The 27,569-nt window shown below is 39.6% G+C and overlaps 1 protein-coding gene across 1 annotated transcript in view; it reads left to right on the forward strand.

Annotated features, from left to right (window-relative positions):
* The first annotated feature begins 12,530 nt into the window (after positions 1–12,530).
* Positions 12,531–27,569, forward strand: part of grm5b (glutamate receptor, metabotropic 5b) — a 56,493-nt gene continuing 41,454 nt past the window's right edge. The window contains exons 1-5 of the mRNA XM_008301551.1: positions 12,531–12,686; positions 13,247–13,684; positions 13,902–14,016; positions 23,780–23,854; positions 24,325–24,499. Of these exons, the coding sequence (XP_008299773.1) occupies positions 12,531–12,686; positions 13,247–13,684; positions 13,902–14,016; positions 23,780–23,854; positions 24,325–24,499 (959 nt within the window). The remainder of the gene's footprint in view (positions 12,687–13,246; positions 13,685–13,901; positions 14,017–23,779; positions 23,855–24,324; positions 24,500–27,569) is intronic.

Genomic DNA, 27,569 nt, shown 5'->3' on the forward strand with positions numbered 1-27,569 from the left:
CCACAGCAGCTCAACAAAAACATGCTTCTTATGTCCTGCTGCTTCAGTATTTATAATCTGATGATTTCATATATAATAAGTCCGGCCTGAACCACTACTTTTACTTTAATACTTTGTGTTTTGCTGCTAATACTTCTGCTCTGCAGAATGTTTTTTACTTGCAATGTTTTATTTTTACATTGCTGAAGTGGTATTTTTTACTCAAGTAAAGGTTTTGAATATTTCCTCCGCCACTGGATATTTTCTACTTTAGCTATAATTTATTTTTCACCGGGATTTGGCACATTCTGTGACTTGATTTCTGCAGGGTGAAACTAATACACAGCTGCAGCCTCCCCAGCCTGTGTGCTGTCCCTGTTATCAGAGCGTCCCGGCATTCAGAGACACTGTGACAGCTTGTCAACCTGTGCTGACAGTTTACATCGACACTGAGGCTGCTTTTAGTTTGTATGCACCCAGACTCTGGAACAGCCTGCCTGTGGATTTGAGGACACACTCTCTTAAACTCTTTAAACTTTGAATTTGCATTTCTCTGCATAAAATTTTAAATATAAACAGTATATATTTATATTGTGTACTAAATTCACATCTGTTTCAGTGGGCTTCTCCTTTAAGGGGGATTCCAATTATTGTTTTCTTGCAATCATCTTATAATTAGGTGTAGAGAGGGTGAGAGGAGACTTTTTCACTTAACTTATTTGAACATATTTGCAGCCAAGTTGCACAATATTGGAGTAGGTGGACAGATCTGTCTTTTATGTCAAAATGTCACATGATGACATAATTGGAGAACTTTTTCAAAAGACAATATGCTTGATGATATCAAGCTATTAGGCCATTAGGAACAAAAGAAAACAGACCTCGAACATTTACCACATATCAATTTGATATTTTGTTTATTTAAAACAAATAAGTGACATCACAATTCAATCTTCATTTGGTCAGTGAAGCAGGAATCCCATTACATGAGAGTGATTGTTTCATAACCGACGTCCCCGTTTCTCTTTTGGCATTACGTGGTTGTAGTTTTTGTTTTTTTCCCCCCTATTTGTCCTACTTAGAGTGGGAATATCACAGACAAGTGACAACCCTGTAAATCAGCTATGTGTCTATGGCAACCATGGGTATCCACTGTTATTTTGAAATGCCATTGAATAATTGATTTGCCGACTGTGACACTGAATCTGTTGTGCTTGTGATTTGCGGAGGAGTGCGGTAAAAAGAGAATTTTACCCTATAGATGTTACATGCATGTGATGACACACACTGATTACGCAAACACTCGTATATAGAAGGTGCAGGTATGTTTCGTTGGGTATTCTTTCTTGCAATGATTGTTGTGTAATGTTATTTTCTATGTGATGCACTCAGCAGTAAACTCTGCTTCACAGCGTCAGTGTCAGATTATGCACAGACACTGTGGTAACTGGATGATTTTAATCTATCACATCATTCAATCCAACACTCAGTCATTTCACACACTTTGCTTTATCACATCATCGATTAGTTTCGGTTACATCAATATTAATTCACTTATTGATCTAAATTTGCATCAATCAAGTTTGAAGTGTCCCTCATGAATGATTTGTGTGTGAGAGAGGTATTGACCCGCATCAAACGACACAAGTTGAGCTAATTCATTGGCTGCTTGTTCATTTTCTATTTTACTACAACAGCGGAAAGGTTGCCATGGAAATGTGACCTTGGATGATTGTGGCACTCCATCTGTCCTGAACACCTCTGTTTAGGATATCGAGGACATGATGTGACGTGACAACAGACAGAAACGTGCGTTGTGTTAAATTTGTTGACATCGTGGATGTCAGTGAGAAGGATCAGGGAAATTCTTAAAAATGTGCGTGCAGGGACTCAATCAGGATCTGTGTGGTCTGATCTAACCTCAAATATCATAACAAGTGTTGATTTAAGCCAAAACGTGGGACATATGAACAGATGAGGGATTATGCTACATTCAAATTCAGAGGATGGAGCTTTTAAAATCAGTATTTTAAGACCAAGTGTGTTAAAAAAAGCTGTCCCATCTGAGATGCACCAGTTTCTTTGCCTCAGTTTGGAACACTGATTTAGTAAATTATTGTTGCCTTTCCTATCCATCTATAATCCATTGAGTGGCAGTCAGTTTAAACAGTGCATTCAAATGATTGTCCATCATGTTGTGCGTATTTCATATGTGTTCATATAGTCTTCAGTCACTGGTAAATGCGTGACATAATCTGGATCAATGAAAAAATTGCTGCAATATTGGAAATCAGTCATAAATTCCAGTGTTCTTGTAGCAGCCTGATTGTGATGTCAATGAATGAACTTTACGCACAAATGGAAGTTACATACAAAAAAAAAAATGATTACACTCCTGGTCAATACCACTAAAATGTTGAATAATTCAGATGCTGTCCAGTTCATAGCCTTTCATTTGTTTTAAATCAAATCCTGTACATTTCATGCATAGAGCCAAAGGTCAGCGAAAGGTCAAGTACACCCTTCAATAGTGACATTCTATTGTTTTATTTGTTAATAGTTGGCAACATTTTGACAGTTTGATTCAATCCTCCTAAATGGATAACACCAGTCTTCCAGAAATCTGTGGAGAGATGTTTTGCCAATTCTTTTTTAAACAGATGATTCTATTCAGCGATTCTTTTCTGCCTGCAGTGACTTTGCTGTTCTGACTTCCACTTTAAAACACTCCCCAGGCATTCAGTTGCATTCAAGTCAGGACCTAGTCTTCACTTTTTTTCTTCTTGAAAAACTCTTGTGTGATTGTTGCAGCATGTTTGGAATCATTGTCATGTTGTAAAATTCCCCACCCGATAAGCTGGGAGCCATCTTTTCAGTTTCATTCAGCATTCAGCAATGCAAACCTGCATTCATAGCGCGTTTCTATAAATGTCATCTCCCCAACACCTTTTGCACACATGCTGCCCCACATCAACACGCTCCCTCCTCCATGTTTCACAGTTGGCACTTGTGGTATGCCAGGTCCTCACCACACATACTGGACCACCATCTGATCTAAACTCATTTATTTTGGTTTCATCCGACCAAAAGACTGTTCTGCCAAAATTCAGCAGGATTTTCGCGTTTTATGACAAAGTTTGTGCTGTTTTGTGAGCAATGTTTTTCTTCTTTCACACTGTTTATAAAGGCTGCCTTCATGTAATGTCCTTTGTATAATCAGAAGCACTCATCCATTTATTTTTCAATACAAAGCAGCGTAAATAGCAAATCATTATTGTTAGGTATTTTTTTTCAAGGACAGCCACAGTGCCTTCTATTATAGGTTGCTCTTGTCACCACTGCTGCAACTGTAAAGTCTCACAATCTGGTTTCTTCCACCTTCAAGCAGTTTCTTTTCATGTGGAGCCATGTTGCATTTGTTTGCAGTGGTCACAGGTCATCTCACTTTTGTTGCATTGCGGTTTTATTTTGGGATCTGCATCTATTAACTGTCTCTCATTTACCTGCAAGGGCCATATTTTACAAATCCCAGTTTTTCACTGTTATTGAACATATCTATGTTTCTCCATTATAGGGACCCATGAAATATAAGAAAAGACCATCCTCTTGTTTTTTTTTCTTTTCTCCTTAGATCAAAAAATGCATCTCTGAACGAGTTCCGGTTTGCAGCCTGTTGTGATTTCACTGGGGTAAGCATTGCCCCTGACTGGCTCCTCCACCTTCTTTGGTATCCTCTGTCACTTTCTGGACAGAGTAAACACATGGGGGGTGGGCTGTTTTCCTGAAAGGGGTGTGAACAGCAGCAGCAGATTTGAAAACTACAGACACATCCCATTCGGTGCAGGGCTAAAACCAGGAGTATTATAGGCATGGTCAAATGAATAAACTGTGCAATATTTTGAGCTAAAACTCGAAATACACAACACTGGGATATAAAAGATGTACATTTACTTTATTTTTTTTTTAAAGGGTATAATATGGGGCCTTTAAAATTAGACAAAAGAACAGAAGACGGATATGAAAAGATTATTTGATTTTGAACCATTTTAGACACATTGCACAGGAGCGTCCTCAGTTTTGTTGTGTTATGGAATGCTACAACTTGTACATGTATATGGCCAATGTTTGTCACAAAGTCAGCCTGGGGGTCTTTGGGGCCGCTGACAGTCTGGGGTTCCGGGGCAGTTGTCCACTTTGGGGATTGGATTTCGACCTTGTCATTTTATTATGGCTCTTGGAAACCTCAAACACACATTTATAAAGTTGCATGGGAGCCAAAATCTATTTATGTTTGCATGCAAACTCTTATGATTTCCTGTCAGCCTGTTTGCTCGTGTCAAAACCAGCTCAGAAATGTGAAGAGGACGCGTGAGATAGAGGTCAGGGTTAGTGAGGCTATCACTGCATCATCTAAAGCTCCAGCTTGCATGTGTGTGGGTGTGTGTGTGTGTGTGAAAGAGAGAGACACAGTGTGTGGATGTGTGTAGTTGTGTGTGCGTATTGAGAATGTCTATGCTCTTTTAATGGTCTACTAATCCCAAATGCATTTGGCTGGCAAATTAATCCAAGCCTTGTCATAGGCGAGCTCTAAACCCCCTTCTATCCCACACTCCCATCGCTGTGTCTCCTCCTCGGTCTCTTATCTTTCCCAGGCTTCTCTCTATCACTATCTATCTCCAGATGGTATCTTGGAGGTAGGTGTGATATCGAGAGAGAGGGAGAGGGAGAGAGACGGAGAGAAAAAGAGGGTGGATGACCTGTGACGCGAACGGAGCCTCCTCATTGGAGCGCATGGCGCGCAGAGAGAGAGAGAGGAGAGGAGAGACGAGGAGAGGAGAGGGGGTCCATTTGTTGCCATAGTGAAAAAGTAGATTAACCACCGCGAGCATGATGCCCTGATGGACGCGTAAGGGATGCTGTGGTTCTCCAGGAACATTCACCTGTCCTGCAAGCAAAGGTAGGCCTGCATGTGACTCCAACTTCTCCGCTCCAGTGGCATGACCGGATTATAATGAGAAAAATTCTATCGCGTTAATGTTTTCCTAAACTCCTCGAGTTGGTGTGGAAGGGATGCGATGTGGAAAGGACTACAACAAGGAGACGCTTCCTCAGATAACCCCCCTATTAAATCCATATGTATATATATATATGTATATATATGTATTTTTTTTTAAAGATCTGCAAGAAAGAGTCAGTGAGAGTTGATAGCTTCATTCAACTGTAAAATTCATGTTACTTTATCACTAGAGTCGTTTTTGTGTCTGCTGGCGTGTAGTAAGTCACATTCCAAATTTTCCAGAGTTGAGAAAAGAAGCAGAAGAAAGGGAAAGAGAGGTTTTTACGATGATCGCATAATATCATATATGCTAATCGCTCCGTCTACTGTTTACATCACATTTTTCGATAACAAGGGATTTTATTGATTACAAAAAATAATAAAAAATAAAAGTTGAACTGCTGTTTAAAAAAAATAAATCCACAAACGCGTCTAAAATAGCCTGCCAGTGTTCGTGTTACATGGCTGGAGACATTTGCAGGGAAGCAAGACGTTTCCATTAGATTTGTATCGATTTTTTATCTTTAATGATTTGGTCTCAGTGGGTCTCTTAGGTGGACGCTGTATAGGTTAATGGCCCTTTACTTTGACCGCTATGAAACTTCAAATGTTATCGATCCCCTTCACTGCATCGTTACCCCAGCTCACAGTGTCACCTCTGATGCCTGTTTGATCAGAGGCAGAAAGAAACACATTAGTCCACCTTCACCCGACAAATTGGGATGTGACGGATGGAGAGGGGCTGCTGATAGTTAATGTAGGTATTTGCAATTTAAAGGATCTGCGTGCATTTATTTATTTATTTGATCTATTGGTATTTAAATGGGGAATTAAAGGATGCGTGCGAGTGCAGGAATTAGGGGCAGATGATAAAAGCAGCTTGAAAGGGACGGGAACATGGAATAAAGCGTAGATATGAGAAGGATGCAGAAAGTTAGATGCCGTCGTAGACATCAGCATCATCGTTTGACAATCTTATTTTGTTCATTGTATTTCGCTCGTTTGTTTCCTCAACTGGCGGGCTTAGTATTACTCACTTACATCACATATAACACATATTAGTAATTAATTTGCATTTGCAGCCTTTAAAAAAAAAAAAAGTTATTTCATTTAAAACAAGATACCACGCGACAATAACATCTGATCTGATTGGCTGAGCCATTCAGGAAGACTGGTACAGGTGTTCTGGCTAAGGCGAAATTTGTTCACTCGTGAATTTCGTCTCCCTTAGCTTAGCGAAAGCTTCCTGTCGCAGTGAGACAGGAGGTCGTGGTTGTTGTAAAGATTAAATTTGGCTGAAGTTACGTGTCTCAGAAGACGACTTGGAAATGCGGTTAGGGAGGAAATGGAAAGGCAGACTTCAGCGCCAAAGCCCTTTTCGCCCTGTGGCGGTGTTAGCCTCTGTTCGGATAACGTTCACGCAGGGATGTATGCTAGCAGCCGAATTATTATTCAGAATACCCGTTAAACTAAACTAAATGACTTAACACTTGATTAATGTCTTAAAAAGTCTGAAAAAGTTCAGCGGCAAATTTAGTCGCTCCACGGTTCATAATCTTGAACGAAGAGACGAACTTTGCTAACCGATGTCCATACGGTGGCGCTGTTAGCTTAATTAGCAACACTGTTCGCTAACGTTTGCGCGGGGATTTATGCTGGGAGAGAAACCGTAAAGCTAAAATAAATGACTTAACACGCCTCCGTTATTGTTTTATATGAAAACAGGTAATGCTGAAAAAGTTTACAGGCAAATTTAGTTGCGACACGCTTCGTAATTTTATGCTAAGAAATAGACTTGCTAACTTTAAGACATCCTAGCCTCACGCAAAAAAAATGCTGTCTTTTAGCCTACAGTCTAGCAGCATTTCTGCTTTTCCGAGCATTTCTTAAAGCTTGTTTTCATTTTCCACCACATAAGGTAGGTAGGAGGAAAAGGCAAAATAGACGAGAAGGAAATGTTCCACAGTCAAACTGAATGACCCGTAGGCGCGTTGTAACAGCCGAGAGATGAGAAGAGACGAGTGGAGGTAAAATGACAGAAGGTGAGTAAAAATTGGAGAGCGCGGAAGATTAGAGAGGAATGGTGCTTAGATTCATAAAAATGAGGGGCAGAGACGAGGATGGGGTAGCGGAGAGGTGGGATGCGAAGGGTGGGAGAGGGGCTGAGGAGAGGAGGAGCAGAGGAGAGGGAAAGAGGTGGGATGAAGGAGAGAGGTGTTTGGAGAGAGGCTCAGGTGTGCGTGACTGGAAAACGGAGGAAGCTCGGAAGCTGCACAGCGATCAGAGGCAGCTTTGGGGTGTTTGACATTGGAGTACACATTATCGGCTGCATCTTTTCTCTATGGAAGCAACTTGCACCCTAATTATCGAGCGGGACCGTGCCGTCAGACAAACACATAGGTTCTCATAAGGTAAGGGTCACTGTTCGGATTTTGCAGAAATATATCCTCAATGAACAAGCACCGTAATTCATTCACTGGGGATTAATCCTGGCTACCCTACTCTGTATTCTGCTCAGTGATTTTTGTCGCACTTTATTATTACCTAGTGTTCTTACAGTATTCTTAAACGCAATTGCTCGCAGTTGCATGTGGGCTAGTTATCCTTGAATTATATTAAAATCCTGTCACGGTGTAACCTAGTTAGAGAGAGCAGCCAGTTGCACAGATGTATAGGAGATACAGTCATGCCAACAAGACAGAGAAGGATCGGAAAGCCGGTTTTCATCGGTGCATGCTGTAGTCATGTTCATTTCAGACGGTGTCTCTGTCATGTTTTGCACCATTCTCTAGTGATAAATCGTGTGTGTGTGCGTTTGGTTCGGTGCAGATTATGGACTGATCTCCTTTTGCGGTTGACGGATGCAGCGCTGCGCCAGTCATTGTTGTTTTCTCTGGATGGTTTTTCTCCTTGGAGAGAGGCAGTTTGACTACACGCTGCGTGTCAGTGATTAGTCAAGGTCTTGCAAAAATGTCACAGCGGCCAGTTAGTCATTTTAAATGGACGCTGTAGTAACATCAATGAAACGTAGATTAAAAATGTAAAGTGCAGTCACGTCGCTGGAAACGACAGGCAGAAAACAGCGACTGGAGGCTGCAAGTCCCTTTAAAAGATTGCAGGAGAAGTGATTTAAGGTCAGAGCTTGTTTGTGGGAGTTATGCAGGCGCTGCTGTCACACCTTGTCTGATGTCGCTGCAGCAGGTAAAGTCGTTACTGTGCTGGCACTCCCTGATGACAGTGACTATACATGTGTTACTAACACTGTGCAACAATCCCATAGGGAGCCTATGGACATCAGGCTCTATGACACTCAACAGCAGGTTTACAGTGACACACTTATTGGCTATCTGATTAAGGCATTATCCCCATTGTGCATTAGATTGAGAGACATTTCGATGATACTTGATAAGGTTGTTCATTGTCATACCTTATTCATGTTTTTTTTCTGTTTAGCAAAATCGACTGAGAAAATGTAATTAGCTGTAGCACTCAGATAAGATGTGGCACTCGAGATGTCACTCACTGAGGGAAAAACAAACACGCTCACAAACACAGAAGTACAAATCTGAACGTGAGCATTGATGCCTTCCACCCTTAGTGATGTCCTTCATCTGAGCACCAGGAACAGCTATTAGTGCTACTGAGATAATTCTAGAAACAAGGCTGCAATTTGCAATGATGAAAACAAACCTTTAAACTTTGAAAACATGCTGAAACATGTTGTTTCTTGGGGCTTCTGCAGCAAAAAGAAAAAAAAAGCACCTCTGTCCATTCGGGAACAAGAGGCCCATATTGAGACACACTGTCACAAGCCTACTCAGCAAAAGCCTTCCCTAAATATGCGAATGTGTATGCACAACAGAAAAGCAATATGACCCATTTTAGTTGCCAGCAAATAATTTGAGAAACACTGTGATATGCTGCCAGTAGACTAGTACCTATGTAGTAGGTACTAGTAGTACCTATGTGTTGTGTGGTTCTGTTTCACATTTATGTCCCTCAATTTTGAAGGTGGTAAAAGAAAGACAGAATTACTTTATTATGTAGAGATGTGGATATCTTATAGATGGTAAAACTCTCATGCTGGTACTCCAGCATATGAGAGAAGTGCACAAATCAAGAGGGTATTGAAAGAACAGTCCTCTTCAGGCTTAATCTTATGTGGGGGAATGCATATCTATTTGTGAATGGCATAGAAGGTGCCTACAGAAGGTGTCTGTGACATTTACGTCTCTGTATGAAAATGTGTGTCATGAATAACTGCAGTTGGCTCACTAACATGTATTTGTCGCAGGATGCTTTCTTCTCCCCTCATTTAACCAGTCAGTTGAGTTTTTACTGTCAAAGTCTAACTGCTTAGATGATGAAAAGAGCAACTTCAATCTATTATGGAAACTACAGACGCTGCCCCCTGCCCCTTCATTAATTACAAACTGAAATGTTTGTCCGTCTTCCAGAACAAGAAAATACATGGATTTGTGTGCAAGAGATCCTTCTAAATATAGTGTAATTCTTAATGTCCCTGTTTAATGCACAGTAAATTAACTGCTTTCTCAACAAATAAAACAGTGTGTCAGCACTAATGAAATTCACTGAATTAAAGTAAGGCAGAGAGGGAGGGAGGATGTTTGTTTCTTCCTATGTTGTGTGTTTATATCTGTGTAAAAGTTGATTTGGAAGGTTTTATAATGCCCTTGTGCGTAGTTTGGATAAAACTAAAGATATAAATGCCTAATGGCGTGTGTGAGATGTTTGTTTAGGGAATGAAGATGTGATTTTCTTTTCCTTTCAGCTGTCGTTAGGCCTCCGCAACGAGAGAGCGACACACAGGGGTAGCGTGACAAAGAGACACAGCATGTATGTGGCTGAGTGTGCTGTGCAAATGAAACATTGGCTTGTGTTAGGAAGATAAGAATATGTGGTGTGAAATGTATTAGGTGAGAGGGAATGTCTATGGATATAGTTAGTGGTGGAAATTTAAATGAGAGCAGTTGACATGATGTTTGGATCTTTGTGTTAATGTGCTAGTTGTCAGAGAGAAAAGGAGGCAGAGACAGAGACACAGCTGAGTATGTGTGAGACAGAGCTGAGTTTTGTTTGATTTGTTCATTATTGGAGTAGCAGTTAGCCCTGTTGCCATCCTGACACTGTCATGTTAATTACGTTCAATGAGACTCTCTGTCCCTTGATGCCTCTTTTTTTAATGGCTCTGGCTTTTTTCTTCTGTTTCTTTTCCTATCTGTTCTTCTGGCTCAATCTGTCTTTCTCTACTTTTCTCTTTTTTCCCCCACATTTACCTCTTTCTCCCATCTTCTCTTCCCACCTCCATTTTTAAAAAAATTTAAGGCACTCTGTTTTTACTTTGCCCCCCGCCTTCTTTGTGTCCTACTTTATGTCTTTATGTTTCTGTATTTCACTGTTCTCCACCTTAGTTTTTTTTCTCCCCCTTCTCCCTCCCGCCCCCCCCCGCTTCCGCCACTATGCTAACCACCAACATCCCTGTCACGACCTTGATCCTGTTTTGCATAAGCAGCGGGTGCCATCCTCTGCTGTCTGAACCGTCCCCAGTTCCTCTGCTGTTTACAGTCAATTAAATTGCTTCATTGCAGTCAAGTAAACTATTTGTGTAACTCTGAGGTTAAGCAAATTATAAGGCTTGCCCATTGATGCTGAGGGATGGCTACTTGAAAGTTTGCTCAAGGGAGTATACTGATGTCCCCCCTATTTGGCTGACTGTTAAACACAGGATGCTTGGTGTATCTCTTGTAGCTAAATGTGTCCCTGTATGTCTGTTTAAGTTATCTACTTCGTGGCTGACTTGCCGACATTTTGCGAAGGTTTTTTACATTTTTTTTATTGTTGCCTAACCTCTGTTTGCACTTCATTAAATGGATGCATGCTATAATTTATAATAACAAGACAAATGCAATAGTCCACCTTCTTTCAGAGAACAAAAGGAATATAAAATACTCCTGAATGCATTTTTTTTTTCAAAGGATGTATAGCAGTCTTTGTTCAGTCTTGAAAACAATTTAAAAAGTAATGATAATAATGTTTAGAGAGAACACCCAAAAGCCACTATTAAAGTAATACCATTAAAGCAGCAGGAGAATAGGGTGTAACATATCCATAAGTGTGATTCGGTACGAGTCGAGAGACAGACACTTGAGGACTGACTTGTGGTATGCTGATGGATTTTCTCGGTACTTATCCGAGCTTTTCAACAGCTGAGTTAATCTTCATGGACCAAAACAAAAAGGAATTAAAGAGAAAAATGGGACCGCCAGTGGTTTAATGTGACCTTGTTGGTGTAATAGTGACACCAGTGAGTGCTGTATACAACTTATCAGCCAACCAACAATTCCTCACAGCAGCTGTGAGGTGTGATAAGATGTTGCGCTTGTGTTATTGATATTATGTTGACACAGTGGTGACTATGGTGACTCTGCTCAGTCACAGTGATTTAGAGCTACTCCCCATGAAGAAAAAGACCAAGACTGGAAAGCTTGTTTGCTGTTTATATAGCCTACACACACACTGACACTCACATACATACAGCTAGGATTTTAGTCATCACATTAAGCTTCATTAGGAAGAAAGGGGGACTCCTCCTCATATTGATTACAATAACGGCCAATGCAGTGGTTATTATGTTGATATTATGTTGCACAATTTGCAACCACGTTTCACTTAAACATCAAATTGCTGAGACTGAAATTTGCTGTAAATGTGTTCCACACAAACATGGTGTCAAGTGAGTATGAAAGAAGTAGAGCTCAGGTTTTAATCTATTTTTCCCCACTTTGCAAGTAGAAGTTGAAAATTCACAACTCTCAAACATGACCCTCATTTATATCATGTGTTTGGATTTAATCTTATACTTTATTAAAGGTCACTTTTCACATACACCTGAGGTACTTAATCTAGTTATAGTTAACTAAAAGTAGGAGTGCTAACCTGCCAACTCGTCATTTCATCTGAAATTTATGAATACACTTCAGAATCCTGGGCTATCATCAGTAATGTTAAGTAAATAGATTAAACCATAAGACAAAACTGTGTGGTTTGTGTTCTTGTGACATCTAGCACCAGCTGAAAATTGTAAATTCTAACAAAGTCTTCTCTGCTCACAGGTATATATGAACATGTCTGTCTGTCACCTGTCACTGTGGAGACCAACTCTGCCTTGTAATTGGGGGAACCTGGAATTATTTCAGCTAATAAGACTTAGCCCAGATTTTCTTTTGAATTTCCCAGGTTGCACTGCTGCACCTGTCTCAGCTGTTGCAGTGATGGTCCCACCTTGAAATCCAAAGAGAACAAAGACAAGTCAGAAGAAAGGAATATACTAAAATCATCCATTTTCAAAAACTCCTCTGTGCCACAAGGTCTTGCCATGGCCAGGAAAAGTGCTTCTCGGACAAGTAGTTTCCTGTGACGATTCTACGCAACAAATTTGAGATCTGCTGCTTCTTTTTTACCTGAACGGACCAAGATGATGCTTTGGCTGCTGCTAGTTCTGGCCATTTGGGAAGGGCCTGATCAAGCTGACTCTGCCCACTCCAATGAACGGCGAGTTGTAGCACACATGCCTGGTGACATCATCATTGGAGCGCTGTTCTCCGTTCACCATCAGCCTCCTGCTGACAAGGTAATTTGGTGGTTTTGTGTCTGCAGCTTGGGTTATGTGCTGTAATCCTGCCTGGATTTGAAAGGAACACTGAAATTGTTACAGAAGTTAACACATAAAATGCATAAAATTGTGGACATAAAAATAATTGGATATAATTTTTGGCCAAATTTGCGACCTGTTGTACCAAGAGTCCTAATGAACACATTCAATTTGTAGAATGGGTACCTCAGTGTGGGTCTGTGAACATTCAAGGTCCATTAGCTGCCTCAGGAACCAGTGGTCAGCCACTGACATTTACGTTTTTTCCATCTCATTAAAGAAACTTGCAAACAGAAAAAATAAATCTTTGGACATGGTGGCCATATAAACATATAACCGATATGAGTTAAACAGTAAAGCACCTATGAGGTAAATGCACTTTAAAATGTGTTAATCTAATCTGCCTAAAATATGCGTAAAATAATGTATCTGAAAAATGAATGCCATCATCAATGATGACAACTTTTACACAACATTTTTATCTAAATGCCAGTTCAGGCTGTCTTTATGTAGTTTCTTCTTCCACTCTGTCTACTCAGGTACATGAGCGCAAGTGTGGTGCAGTGCGAGAGCAGTATGGCATCCAAAGGGTGGAGGCCATGATGCACACACTGGACCGCATCAATGCAGACCCACACATCCTTCCTAACATCAGCCTGGGCTGTGAGATCCGGGACTCGTGTTGGCACTCAGCTGTGGCTCTGGAGCAGAGCATTGAGTTCATACGGGATTCGCTGGTCTCTTCTGATGAGGCTGAGGAGTGGGGCGGAGGAGGTTCTTGGGGAGGGGGAGGAGGCGGTGGGACGACAATGAAGTGTGCAGACCCCTCTGCTACTCCAATGCGGGGAAAGAAACCCATCGTGGGTTTAATTGGACCGGGGTCAAGCTCAGTGGCCATCCAGGTCCAGAACCTGCTACAGCTATTCAACATACCACAGATTGCCTACTCTGCCACCAGTATGGACCTCAGCGACAAGGTAAGCCCATTTACCTGTTGATAAATGTTACTGAAGCTGTGCAGATGCAGGTGCATAAATATTAGAGAGAATCCATTAAAGACTAAATATATTACTGCCACTTTAATGTAACCTTAACTTAATTATGCAAAAAACATATCCATTATTCATTTACTTGAATGTTCTACCCGCTCCTGAATAACTCTGCTTGTTGCTGACTTTGTTTGCATTGTTTCAGAGCCTTTACAAATACTTTATGCGGGTGGTGCCTTCAGATGCCCAGCAGGCAAGAGCTATGGTGGACATTGTCAAGAGATACAACTGGAGCTATGTGTCTGCTATACACACTGAAGGTACAACCGCCTACACACTCTGTAACTTCTAAAGTCTTTCAAGTTTGGATAAGCACACACAAACTCTTGTCTTCTCCTTTTGTCTTGTTCTCTTTTGTCCTCTATATCTGTGCCTCATTATTCGGTATTCTTTTTCTGCTCATTACATTTATTTACATGAGTATCTTTTAAATAAACCAGTATCCATGCATAAAGTCCTTGATTGCTCTCAGATGTCTAATTGTGAAGAAATCTGTGATGCTTTAAGAGAGGTTGAAAAAGCAGAAAACTTTTCTTTCAAAAAAGTGTGGGAGTGTTTTATCAGTGCAAGGACAAGAAGGAAGAGGAGAGAGGAATGTAATTGACAAGATCGGTTGCACTGTAGCAACACTGCCGCAGAGAGGAGGGGGAGAAGTGGTTTTTAAAGAGATGAGTTTTCAGCTTATGAAGGGAAATGTGATAAAAATGGAATTACTGTTGCTGGGTTGAAGCTAGCTATATGCCAAGAAGCTGATGAAGCAGTAGTATCCCAAAGTAGGGGAGTAGATCAGCAGGTAATGGCTGGAGGACAGTGGGAGTAATAGGGTCACAAGAACAGATAGTTATGCCAGAGAGCAAAAGATTGGGTGTCATCTACTGCTGATTTCAAAGTACTTATCAATCCTCAATGAATAATGGCAAAGGAGAAACATATGGAGACCTGGGGGAGGATTGTGTCTGTTGAGACAGAGAAAATCATTTCTAGAGGAAAGGAAATGTGTTTCAGTTGTGTTACTCATTCATTCACTTACTCACTCCAAAGTTAGCAGTGACTCACTTGGTTTGCTGGTGGATGAGCTGCAGATAGTGAGACAGCTACCTGAGCTGGTGGACAATGCATTAACTGCGTCTGTGTCCACTGAGAGAAGAGCTGTTGAACCTGAAAGTGTGTGATAAAGAGCGATAAGCACACACACGCACGCACGCACATCTACACACGCGCACACACACACACACACACACACACACACACTCACATGTTGAGGGCTGTAGATGCTGGCCTCTGGCTTTGCCTGAGGGCATTACAGCAGCATTTGAATTGCAGTATAAAGGGTGTGTGTGCTACTGGTGTGCATGTTTGTTTGTTTGTTACTGTGTGTTCGAGAATACATTCAGGGAGGAGGACGAGTGTATAGAGTTTACAGTGAGGCAAAAAAATATTTTGCACAGCAGTAGCTAATGTCAAACTCCATGTATAAAGCATATTGTGCAAATTTGACCTGATTTGCATGAATTGCTTGAAAATAGTAGACTAAGCTGTAAGCAGTAGATAACAAGTAGCTCAAAACAGCACAGTAATTTATATGATTTAAGAGTCTTAAAATGAGTTTTTGGGATTTTAGCATTTTATCCTCTACTGAATTTATTGTCACAATTTCTGTTTATTCTAAATCCTTGTAAAGCTCCTGAACCAGTTTATGTTAACTGCTTAAAAATCACTAAAATGATAAATAATGAAACACAGAGATAGATTACAATGTAGAATGGGAGCTGGCTTAATTTTCAAAGCTGCCAGCTATAACGAAAAAGTACAAAATTTCAATTAATTCTCAAAGATTTTATTTTTTATTTTTTGCCAGAGATGCTCAGTTTACTCAATTATAAACATGTACATAGTAGCGGGACATATAAATCAGGAGACTTCTGAATTTGGTGCATTTTGTTTACCGATAGCTATAGTTCTTTCTCCTAACACTAATTTCGGCCAAAAGAATGCACCAAATTTACTGATATTATATGAATAAAAGTCTAACTGGAAAAATCAATCAGCCAATTTATTTATTTATTTTTTTTAAAAGATTTGTCACTCTGTTTGAGTTGTTGGTCATTTTAAAGAGCAAGAGTGATCAGTGCTGACTGCATGTAGGAAGCTGCTGAGGGTTTTGCGCCAGAACCTAAAAATCATTTGCACCTTTTTTGTCCAAATAATTAGTCACATTCACACATTTATACCTGCAAATGATTGCACTGTAGCGCTGTGGTATAGTGAATTTTTAGTTAAAACTGATTGAGAAAGATTCAGGAGATAATGCACTGAACCGTTGAAACACTGAATGTTTTTGGTTAAATCTTATAAAATGTTATTGTTATTTGCTTGTATTCTCACAACTGAAAATTTAATGGGATTTGTTTGCAGATGTTAACACATATTTGCAAATCTGTCGGAATTTGTTTATGTAAGTGAAGAGCTACAGACAAATCAACCTGCATATTTACAATAGTATGGTGTCAGAATAACATTTGTCTTGTGTGTGGTATTTATTTTTTCCTTCTTATGAGTCTGATCTCCATATGTGTGTGTAGCTTTAAGCTCGCCTATTAATCTTAGGAACAAGACAGGGTTTGTGCATGTGTATGGGAACATTTGTTTGAGAGAGTGTTTGTCGTTCTGTGTGCAAATCAGGAAAGTATTGGTCTTATACAGACAGGCGGGTTTGACCTTGGAACTGGTCTTCAAGGACGACTGCTGCCTGCTCAAACACAATCAGTCTCAGACTCCAAGAGTCAGAGAGGGAGGGTGGCATAGAGAAGACAGAAAGAATTAGAAATGGTTTGCGAAGTGAAGGGGAAAGAAGAAAGACAAAGGATAGACAGGCATTGGAGGAATGAAGGGAGAGGTCTGAGAATGAGAGGAAAATGAAGGAAAAATTGTGGAAACGAGGGTTTATTGAGGGGAAAAAAGGAGACAAATCATGAATGAGGAGCAAGGAAGGAAGAGAGAATTGGGGAACCAATGATAATAATGCCAGAAAACCACAGAGGGGAGAGTACAAGGTCTGTGTGTTTGTGTGAGTGCTTGGGATAGATAAGAGAGCATACAGGAGCTGCAGATTCAGAGAAAGATGAGGGGGGGGGGGGTATAGAGACTCATTAATTCTCTACATTAACATTTTGCATCTGGAGGCTAAAGACGGGGGAAACTGATATGCAAGAAACTGAATTATACATGTAATATCTGCACAGTAATTACACTGAAGTAATGAAATACCATTATAGGAGGTGGATACTGTGAATATTACCGGCTCAGTGGGAGGATATATCGTACATACCCAAATTTATGCATGTAATGTGCAGACTTTATCGCAGTTTCTTTTCACAATGAACGTGTAATGGGCAAGACAGTGTTTTTTTTACAGTTGGTTGTGACTGCATTACTAAAATCGCTGCACAGCACAGTGCTGTTTCTGGGGGTTTGAGACGAGCATGTAAGAGCTCTGGAGCCTAGCAATTTCCTACAACCCCTAATACAAAGCAGCACGGTCACTCTGTGACTGAAGTTTAAGGGAGGCATGTTGTTTTTCTTTTGAATATCTGTCCAGTCCTCAAACGCTAAATAACACCCACTTTTTCAAACCTAACTTCCACTGAGGAACATAGACTTATAGCAGAGGTAAGACAGTACGAATTCATTCTCTCCAGTGCTGACTGAAAATCACTGAATAAACCGCTGGTGTATTACCACAGGATAAGAATAAGGCAATAAGTAAGACAAGTATAAGAATATTTACTACATGAGTGCGAAGAGAGAAACAAATCCAACTGATCAGACATGGTAGATGATGCAACGTAGCTACTCAGATGACCTGTCTTACATACTGTAAAATGATTAACACTGTTAGGAGTGTCATTGCAATTGAAAAAGGTGCATGAAAACAAGGCATATATCCAGTGGATGCAAAATTTTAACAGTTTTCTTAACTAATTGTCAGTATATGCTGATGTAGCTATTTTTGACAAGGAACAAGTAACATTATACATAAAAGTGGCATGTGTTGCTAGAATCTAAGTGGAATGTGCCAGTAAACTCTGGCCAGAGACCATTAACCACCACAAAAGTCTTTTTAGTGGTAGCCTGTCTCTAGCAACACCCCTAATGCTTTCTGCTTGCCAATATAACTGGTCCATAGTCTGAGTGACCACCTCCTGGGGGCACTACAGTATTGAACAGTAAGGTTCCACCTGATGGAGCAACCAGGTACTACAGCGAGTGTACAATTCATTTTCTGACATGCACGTCCTTCATCTTCTTATTGGTTACCATATTTTTAATCTGTTAAATTATTAGCAGCAAAAAGCCAATTAACCATTATTCATTAATGTCTCTAGCAGGACATATTCAGTCATTAGAGACACAGCATACGCAGTATCATCCCAGTGCACTGATGTTGATGGAGACAGAGAAAAAGTCTGCCAGTTCTTGGAATAAAGCCTTGGGGAGACCAGCTTGTAGCAGGACACTCATCTGCTTCACTAGCTGCTGTGAAGTAAAAGGGAGGTGCTGTCCGTTGTTCTTTGTCAGCATTTTCCTTTAATCTACCATCCTCCACATCCATTGCTGCTCATACAATGTGCATTATATTGATAAAATGCTTCCATATCCTGTTCAGTCTCACTTTTTGGTCAAATTCTGTTGTTGATCTGATCATGAAACAAACTATTAATAATTTGCGGTCATGGCTGCAGTTGGGATTCAGCGTTCAATATTTGTTTGAATGAAGAGAATCATTATCTTCAGCTGCATAAAGTTTAGTGTACCTTTGTCACACTTTCTCTGCTGCATCACCTTCTCATTTCGCTGTTTCTCTGGTCAGCTTACTTCAATTCAGTTCAATGGGTTTTACTGACGTGAAATTTGACGTGTCACCAAACTTTGCTCTAACAGAAATTGATCAATCTCTCAATCAATCAAGATGTCAGCCTACTGTCCACTTCTTTCTCTTTACCTGCACTTGCTTTTTGTTTTCTCATTTCTTTCTTCTATTTGTCTTTATTGGCTCTTTTGATTCTGACAACGCAATTGTCTCTCTCCTTCCATCCTCTGTTTTCTCGCCCTTTTCGTTCCTATCATCCCCCTTTTTACTAGCCGTTCTCTCGCTCTGACTCTGTAGCACAATATTGCCTTTGCCTATTTATCTTCCATAGCCTTGGCAGGACTGAGAAAATGAGATGGGTTGGGCCAAGCAGTGTAGAGAGAGGTATAATGAATGGGGAAGGGGAGAATGACTGACTCTGCTCACATTTTTATCTTTGTCTCTGGTAGTGTTGCCTAAGGGTGAAAATTCAAAGTGGGTCATGGGCCAGTTTCTGGTGGGTCCCCATATAACAAGTATGCTTCTGTGTTTTAATGAGCATGGGTCACAGGACTACATCTACTCAAAGTAGCTCTGCCTCAGGTTTCAGAACTCATGCTCTGGGAATCCATTTAATGTTTTAACCCTCTGAACCCCAAAACCTGCCGATGGGTTTAAAAGGCAGGTTTTTTTTTTTTTTTTAAGAATTGCCAAAATTACACCATTTATCACAGGACGTCACTGTAACTACAGGAAGAATGGTTCAGTATTTACCTTTCTGATGGCCCTTGAACTAATCATGTGTGACTTCTGGTTTTGTCTGGAAAAATAACTTTATATTAACTCTCAAATTGGGATAATTTCATCAACAATGCTCTATGCTACATTTATTCTACTTTATTCTTACTCAACTGCAATTAACAATCAGGTGATACCAATATTAATGGTAAGGAACAATATATCTGAGCATGATACTTGGTATGTTAAAGCACACGTGTATCTATATTGTAATAATCTTTATGAGTGATCTTTTTCGGTTGTCCGTTGCACTCTAAATGCAAAGTAGAGTTTGAGGGAAACTGGGGAAAGGTATGAGAAGGGGAGATATCATGAAGAATAGGAGGAGAGGGCAAGAGGATGCCAATTACTTAATAATGTTTCCAACTGTGTGTTGTTTTTCTCTGGGTGAAGCTTTGACAGGAGGGAATACGAAAAGAGACAGGGAAGACAGAGAGGGGAAAGAGAGGGAACATGTAATTGCATGTAATAGACCTGAGAGGAGTGACAAGGGGATGAGGATGGTAATTGAGAAGGATAGAGAATGGGTGAGAGGGAGAGGGGAGGGAAAGAAATGAGGGGAGGAAAGACAGAGCCACCTGTCTCTGTGTCCTAAATTTTACTGCCTGTTTTGCTTCTGCTGAGAAGGCGACGGTAGAAGAAGCAAGTAGATAAAAGTGGAGGGGAGGGACCTTCACAGAGGGCAGAAGGCGCTTCAGCTTTGCTTTCGATTGCATGTTGCAATGTATTGTAATAAAGCAGATAAATCACACGATGAGATCAAAGAACAAGAGGGTGGAGGGGCATGAAAGTGAGTACACAGTGAGAATGAATTCTTGTCATTTTGATGTTTTATGTTTTTCACAAGTTTTTCATCTATCTTGTTTTGTTCTTTTCTCTGTATCATTAAAACTATACATTTAATAGAAAGAAGCGGCCTTGTAGAGGATAGAAGCAAAGGTAAAAAAGACAACGAGGGTGCAGAGAGGTATAACGGAAAAGCTGTGAATGTGTGATTTCATTTGTTTTTTTTAGTGGAAAATGATAACACAGACAGTACCACATGTGTGAAGGGAACTTGAGGTTAATGTTATATGAACAGTATAAAGTGTTTTTCTCCAAAATATGATGGTCACCATTTGGCACTTGTGTGTCATGTGTGGAGGGTCTGATCGATGTTTATACTGCAGAGAAATAAGGTCAAAATAATATCAAACAGGGGAGGCACCAGGAGACAAAGGCAAGAGGGTAAAGTGAGTGGATGAAGGGCAATATGTGGCAATAGAGACTTGAGTGTTTAAGGTGAATCGAAACAAGCAGGGGGTGCACGTATCAAGTGTATAACTGAATTTAGAGATCTGAAGAGGTCGAAGAGCTGTTAATCCATAATCATAACAATTCTTGTTCATTTTTCTTTGCAATTGCAGTTAGTGAAACCACTCAATGATTTGTGTTTCATTTTTATGCATCAAAATAAGAATGAATTCCTCAATATTATCTCACGTTTGTCTGAGGTTCTTTTAATGGTCAGTTAAAGCTCGTTAACAGTCAATCATGTGAACATTAGAATACTAATTACCTTTTTATTCTGTCTTCTTGTAACCTGCCTTTCTTTTATCAATCATCGTCATATTATTAAACATGTTTTTCTACTAGTTTAGTATAATTAGGGCTGTCCGATTATAACCAAGATGATAATCATGAGATCACAATTATTCGTTGGCTCTAGGGATTGAATAATTTTATTGCAATTCTACATTCAAATAAACAGAGCACTGCTGTTCACCTCCATGTTGTACTACGTACCTTCTAATGCCCAGATTTTTGCATCAAAGTAAGATAGGGCTGCTGGGATTAGTTGGCGTAATTGATTATGTTAACACTGACAATGCCATGTTCCCGTGTCACTTAAAGTGTCTGTGGTGCACTTGTTTCATATACAGACAATATACAAATATTAAGCTCTGGTTTTTATTTATTTTTATCATGTAGGAGTTTCTGGTTTGAATCACGAGTTTTGCACTTTAATATGTAAATATTTATTTACAAATTTTGCTGCACTACATTATACAATGACAGAGTTTGTCAAAATACAACGAGATAAATGTAATGGCCGTTTTGCTTTATTTGAGGAAACACAACTCAGACAAATGTGTGACCAGAAATTATTTGACAGTGAAATATGGTATTCTGATCTAAGATTTACCCAAGTTGAAACCAAGTGATTTTGATCATTAGCTGAGTTTTTTTTTGTGTGTGTGCGACTGGAGCATTTAAAATTGAATATTGAAGCTGATACTGTTCATTTAATTGTGTAAAGTCAAGATCATGATAATGATTGATATTTAATCACTTGTTAAGCTCTGCTATGGATTGTTGATACTTTAAAATATGTGCCAGTGTATATTAGTGTATGTCTTTCAGTTATGTTGTATGTCATAAAGTTTATATGATTGTTTAATCTAATTTTAGAAGCTCTTTTAATGGATGGTCAGAAACAACAGATGAAATGTAGCTTTTCAGGCTAAGTCATTTACACTTCTTTCTCCTGTTGCTCAGTGAGCACTGTACCTGTCAAATATAAAATAAATGATTGTCAGTGTTTGCTGGAGAGTATCTTGTAAAATCAGTTTAACTTGAGATGCAGTAGTGAGGGCAGACTCTTTGGTTGTAACCTATGTCAGACTGATGAATGTGTTCGTGTGTGGGTGAGTTTTTCGTTTTTTTTTTGGAGGGGTGGAATCACAAGTGTGTACGTGTGATAACTGTGCTGGTAATGTTGAGTCCTATAGAGAGTACATGTGTGTTTGAGCAACAGAAACAGAGTGATAAAGAGACCCACGGCAGGCTGACTGAAAGAGAGAGAGAGAGAGAGAGAGAGATGTCTCACACATAAATCCCTGTTGAGTCCAGAGTGAAGTAGGTTACAAGCTTTATCGATTTTGATGATGGTAACAGAATGAATGTGTGTGTGCGTGTGTGTGTGTCAAAGTGCGAAGGGGAAGGATGGTCTGTGCCATCTGTCTCCCACTCCTCTCACTGAGACACTAATTACAGGACTTTACACTTCACTCCACCACACTCATCATTTGTTTGACTACGCACACACACACACACACACACACACACACACACACACACACACCTACACACACACACACACACACACACACTGTGAGATTGTGAGATGTGCAGTGGTCGGGGATTGTGGGACCTCTTCTCTTCTATGTACTTTTCATCTCCCTCTCTTTTTTCCTTTTTCTGTGGAGTCTCCTTTCCTACCATCTCTCTTCTTTTTTTCTCTATCTCCATCCTTTTATCCACTGTATTTTTTCTCTTTTTTCATTTAACCTCTTCTTTTTCCTCCTCATCAATTTATGTAGAGCACAGATCAATGATACCTAATTAGGGTGCACTCCGTTGCTAATAAAACCCACAGTAAACAGGAGCAAGCATTGGATAGAAAAGGGAATAAAGAGAGAGAGTTTTGATCTTTTCTTAAATCAACACAGAGAAGGGAAGAAGATAAAAGGGGAGAGGAAGAGAAATTAGAGAGGGGGAATCCTATCATATTCTTGCCAATGTGTGCAACCCTTCATTAGCATAAATTCCAGGTCACCCACTTTCTCTGGCAGAGAAAGGGGTGCCACAGTGGGAAGATGCTTTCTCTGACATAAATTTGAGCTTCTGTGAGTAGTATGGCAGCATGTAATTTACTGCAGTGTGGGCACGTTTTTCAAAATTAAAATTGCACTCAGAATTATCCATCCATCCATCCATCCATCCATCCATCCATCCATCCATCCATCCATCCATCCATCCATCCATCCATCCATCCATCCATCCATCGTTGCACAAAATCTGCACACCTAAAGACCTAATTTAAAGTCGCTGCAAATGTATAAAATGCTGGCAAAGGATTCGCTACCAATAAATCACTGTAAGATCCTTGAAAAACAACAACCTATAAAGACAAGCTAAACAGCTACACTATTCAATACTGTTTGAAAGGTAGGATCAAGGCTGCCTTCTAAATAAAGAAACAGGTATTGATAACGTGCCAATAAATGATCAAGGTGTACAACTGCATGTACAGTTTTTGGTCTAGTTGTCAAACATGATTGAATTGATGTTGCTTTTGAGCACCAATTAATGAGACAGCAACCACTAACACTGGCTTGATTGTCATTCAGTAACTGCCCTGTTGTGTGAAATAAATCTATCTATCTATCTATCTATCTATCTATCTATCTGTCTATCTGTCTATCTGTCTATCTGTCTATCTGTCTATCTGTCTATCTGTCTATCTGTCTGTCTGTCTGTCTGTCTGTCTGGTAATGTTATAACAAAACAGAACTAATTAAAAATCCATCTGTACCTTTTCTGTGCTTTTCTAGGTAACTATGGTGAAAGTGGAATGGAAGCGTTCAAGGACATGGCAGCCAAGGAGGGAATCTGTATCGCCCACTCTGGTACGAGACACAGGCTAAGAAAAATAAAGTCAATTTAAAGAAATAAATTCTGTGGATTACAGATATAGACAGTCGTATTAAATCCTGACTGAGTTATATTTGGTAAAGTGTCAAACACAAAACCAGTAAAACAGAAGCACAGCTGCCAGCAGTGTTACACCCACATCAAAGTGATGCTTAGCATTATAAAGAGAAATACTCTCAGGTATAGTTTTTGCCCGTTTACTACTTTAAAATAAAAAAGGCATATATTGCAATGAAGTTCAGGGTTTAAGCCGTTTTATTTTCTTGTGAAGGTTTTCATTTTACATTGTGGGTATCAGGTAGTAGACACTTGAGCAAAATGATAGAAACTGTGCCAGACAATACAAAAACAGGCTGAAGGTTAACATCTTAGATAAAAACGCAGATCCAGCATCTCATGAGGGTCACGGGCTTGTCAATGCATTTGTCTGCCATGTTCTCCCCAGGCAAAATCTGGAGCAATGCTGGAGAGCTGAGCTTTGATCGACTGCTGGAGAGACTGAGGGCCCACCTGCCCAAGGCAAGAGTAGTGGCATGTTTCTGTGAAGGCATGACTGTCCGCAATATCCTCATGGCTATGAGACGCCAGGGACTGGTTGGAGAGTTCCTCCTCATTGGCAGGTCAGTGGGGCTGCAAAGTGAATTTGTCTTTTGTTGATAGGTCTTGTCTGTACAAGGTTTCTCCCAAGAAAACTCGTCTCTGCATATATGTCCAGCAACTTATGAAAAGATGTGACTGAGGTATACCACTGGATCCCTGAATTATGTTGCCCTGTGCTGTTCTTTCTCTTCGGAGAGCCATTTCTGATTATAAACACAGAGGTATTCAGAGCTTTGATAATTGATTTATCTCCTCATTCATTCATTCTCAAATTGAGAGTTTCTTGCTTAAATCAATTATTTAAGTTTTGGACTGTCGGTTAGATAAAACATGACATGGCATTGTGCTTGACAAAATTGTGAAAAGCGTCTTTCACTGCTTTCTAATGTTTATTGACTAAATGATTAATTGAGAAAGTAATCAGCAGTCTAACTGATAATGGCATTAATCACTGCAGTCCTGGAGCTATTAACATTAAAATAAAGCCCAGATAGTAAATATAGACTTCAAACTAATTTCAGCAATTTTTTGCATAATACGTGCATCCAGCTGGTGATTATTAGACTTCAAAGTACCATCAACCTTGTCTTTGACCAGCAGTGCTGCACACATCGCCAGATGACTGTGACTGATTGAGCCATTTGTCTGAGACATTTCACGAATGAAATTGACAAGTGTTATTTCTTGATTTTATGACATATTGGGTTTTTTTTTTTTGGCTTTTTTTCATATTATTATCATTAAGCAAATGAATGAGTGTAGCAGACCAACCACTGTAATTAGCTGAGCTGAATTTGACAGATACAGACATTTATTCTTTTGTGATTAAATTAGTTTTAGGATAATTGTTTATTTGATAAATGTCCTGTCATTTCTTACTATGCTAGCAGGGAAAGTAATTAAATCAGTGGAGATGGTCCATCTCTGCTACAGAAGGCTGCTGGAATCTCTAATGTGTACAGTAGTAGCTAGACAGTTTCTAAATATTGTTTGACTTAGTTGTTATAAAAGTCTGTCTTAATTTTTGAAGGCAAAATTTTTACTGTTTAAAAACCTCTGTGACTCGTTAGTGGAAAAGCTGTAGATTTTTGCCATGCCTCCGTAAATTGCGACAGTAGACGTCTGTATGACAAAGAGGCATCTACTGAACGGTGTCCTACCCAAATACATTGTACATTGAAATGCACACCAAGAGACATTGTTGCTAATTGTACATTCACAAAAAACATACATTTACATTCGGCTTGCTTCTCACTTAGATAAATTCCTCCTACAGTTCATTTACAAAATTAACCTTCCAAATGGCCTCTTGAGTTTTGGTTGCTATGCCAACTGTGTAATTACCAAAAGATGAATAATGATTTTAGCACCTATGCCAGCCAGTGTACAGAAAAAAAAAAGATTTGGGACAAATTGTAAACACCATTTTGTGATTACTATTAAAATGCCACAAATATAATTGTTTTCAATTCTGTTCTACTTTCCCCCAGTGATCTGTGCTGTGTAGCAGGCATCACTTTGTTGTCATCGACACCATGATACTCATTATCATCTTACTCATCTTACACATCATCCTCATCAACATCATCATCATCGTCATTGTCCTGCTGGGAGTGAGGTAAAGTCTTAAGCTGTACTAAATCTGTTGCAGTTCTGTTAATTGGGTTTGCCTTGCCATGAGACATGAAAGTGTAATGTGAGATAGAAAGATCAGAAAACAGAGAAGAGTATCTTGTCCCCATAGAATTAAAAGAATGGATCAGTCATCAACTTGTGACTGCAGAGATTTTGATGGATAATTCCCACTAAATTCTTTCAAAAGACAAAAGTAAAATTCGCAGCGACAATGACTGCTGTGCACAGGGAAAAACAAAAAAGAAGGTGAAAAGATTAGTCATAGGACACAACATTGTTTCTGAAATTTGTCACAGGCAGTGGTTTGTTCCATGTCCATTTTTAACACAACCAAATGAAGTGTCGTTATGTATTCTTTGAATTCAACGTGTAAAGTTGTCTGCCAATGTTAACATAACTTGTTGCCAAATCCGATACACTTGATTCTACATTTTTAAAAATTGTACTGCACCATCATCCTATATTTCTACTACTTGCTTACATTGTTCAACTAAGTGAAAAAGCATTTCACTCAACTAAAGCTCTCTCACCATTTAGCTTTCCAGTTGTTAGAAGAACATTGTTTTCTAATGGTGAATATAAAACTTAACGGCTTGTTAAAATTGATATTTTTTTGCAGTACATCTTGTAGTCTTGTGTCTCTGGCCAGTCTGTTTTGATTAGGTCAGTTAATTGAATATTAGACTTCATTAGCATCAGTATCATAAACGGACTGTAGCTGTAAATTGGAGATGGTCACGGGTGGGTGCCCTGCTCACTGGAGGTCTGTGGAAGGAACCTCTGATTAGTCCAGTTCGTTTAACACCAGGATAATTACATTACCAGAGGAACACACAGATTCAGCCACCTTGAGGAGATAACTATGGAATACCACAAGATCTCCGGACCTCAAGATTGTATTTTTAGTGTTTGAAATGGGCTGTGTGCCACATGGCGTACAAGAATTTCACATGAACATATGGAATGTCTGTAATATCAGTATCTTGGTGGTATTGCCTCTAGCATTGTCAGGCTCATTAATTCTGTCGTCTTTTTTGAGTTGGTCAAGTCACATCTTGAGAAACTTACTTACTTTATGTATTGACACATATAGACCCACTTCTACCTTTAGTGAGAATGGGTCCTGTATGGCTTCACCACTGATTATAGACATTGATAGAAACCTGTTAGCCCTAACTACTTTTCTTTTATTCACTGATGCTTCTAGGCTAGGCTCTTGCGTGACAATAAACTTGGTGTGTTTACCATATATTGAAAACATGATATAAACATTGCACTTCTAAAGAATTGCACAGTTCAATAATTTTATTTTCCATAGAATTACCATGTATGTTGTACTTCACAAATCTCCAGCAGTCACTCCATTTCAATGTGTTCTTCCTCCTCCTAGAAATAATCCTAAAACCTCATCAGGTCCTGGGGCTGCTAAAGAAAACTATGTCATACACAAACACA

The sequence above is a fragment of the Stegastes partitus genome, unplaced genomic scaffold (genome assembly GCF_000690725.1).
Source record: "Stegastes partitus isolate 25-593 unplaced genomic scaffold, Stegastes_partitus-1.0.2 Scaffold35, whole genome shotgun sequence".
Taxonomy (NCBI): domain Eukaryota; kingdom Metazoa; phylum Chordata; class Actinopteri; family Pomacentridae; genus Stegastes; species Stegastes partitus.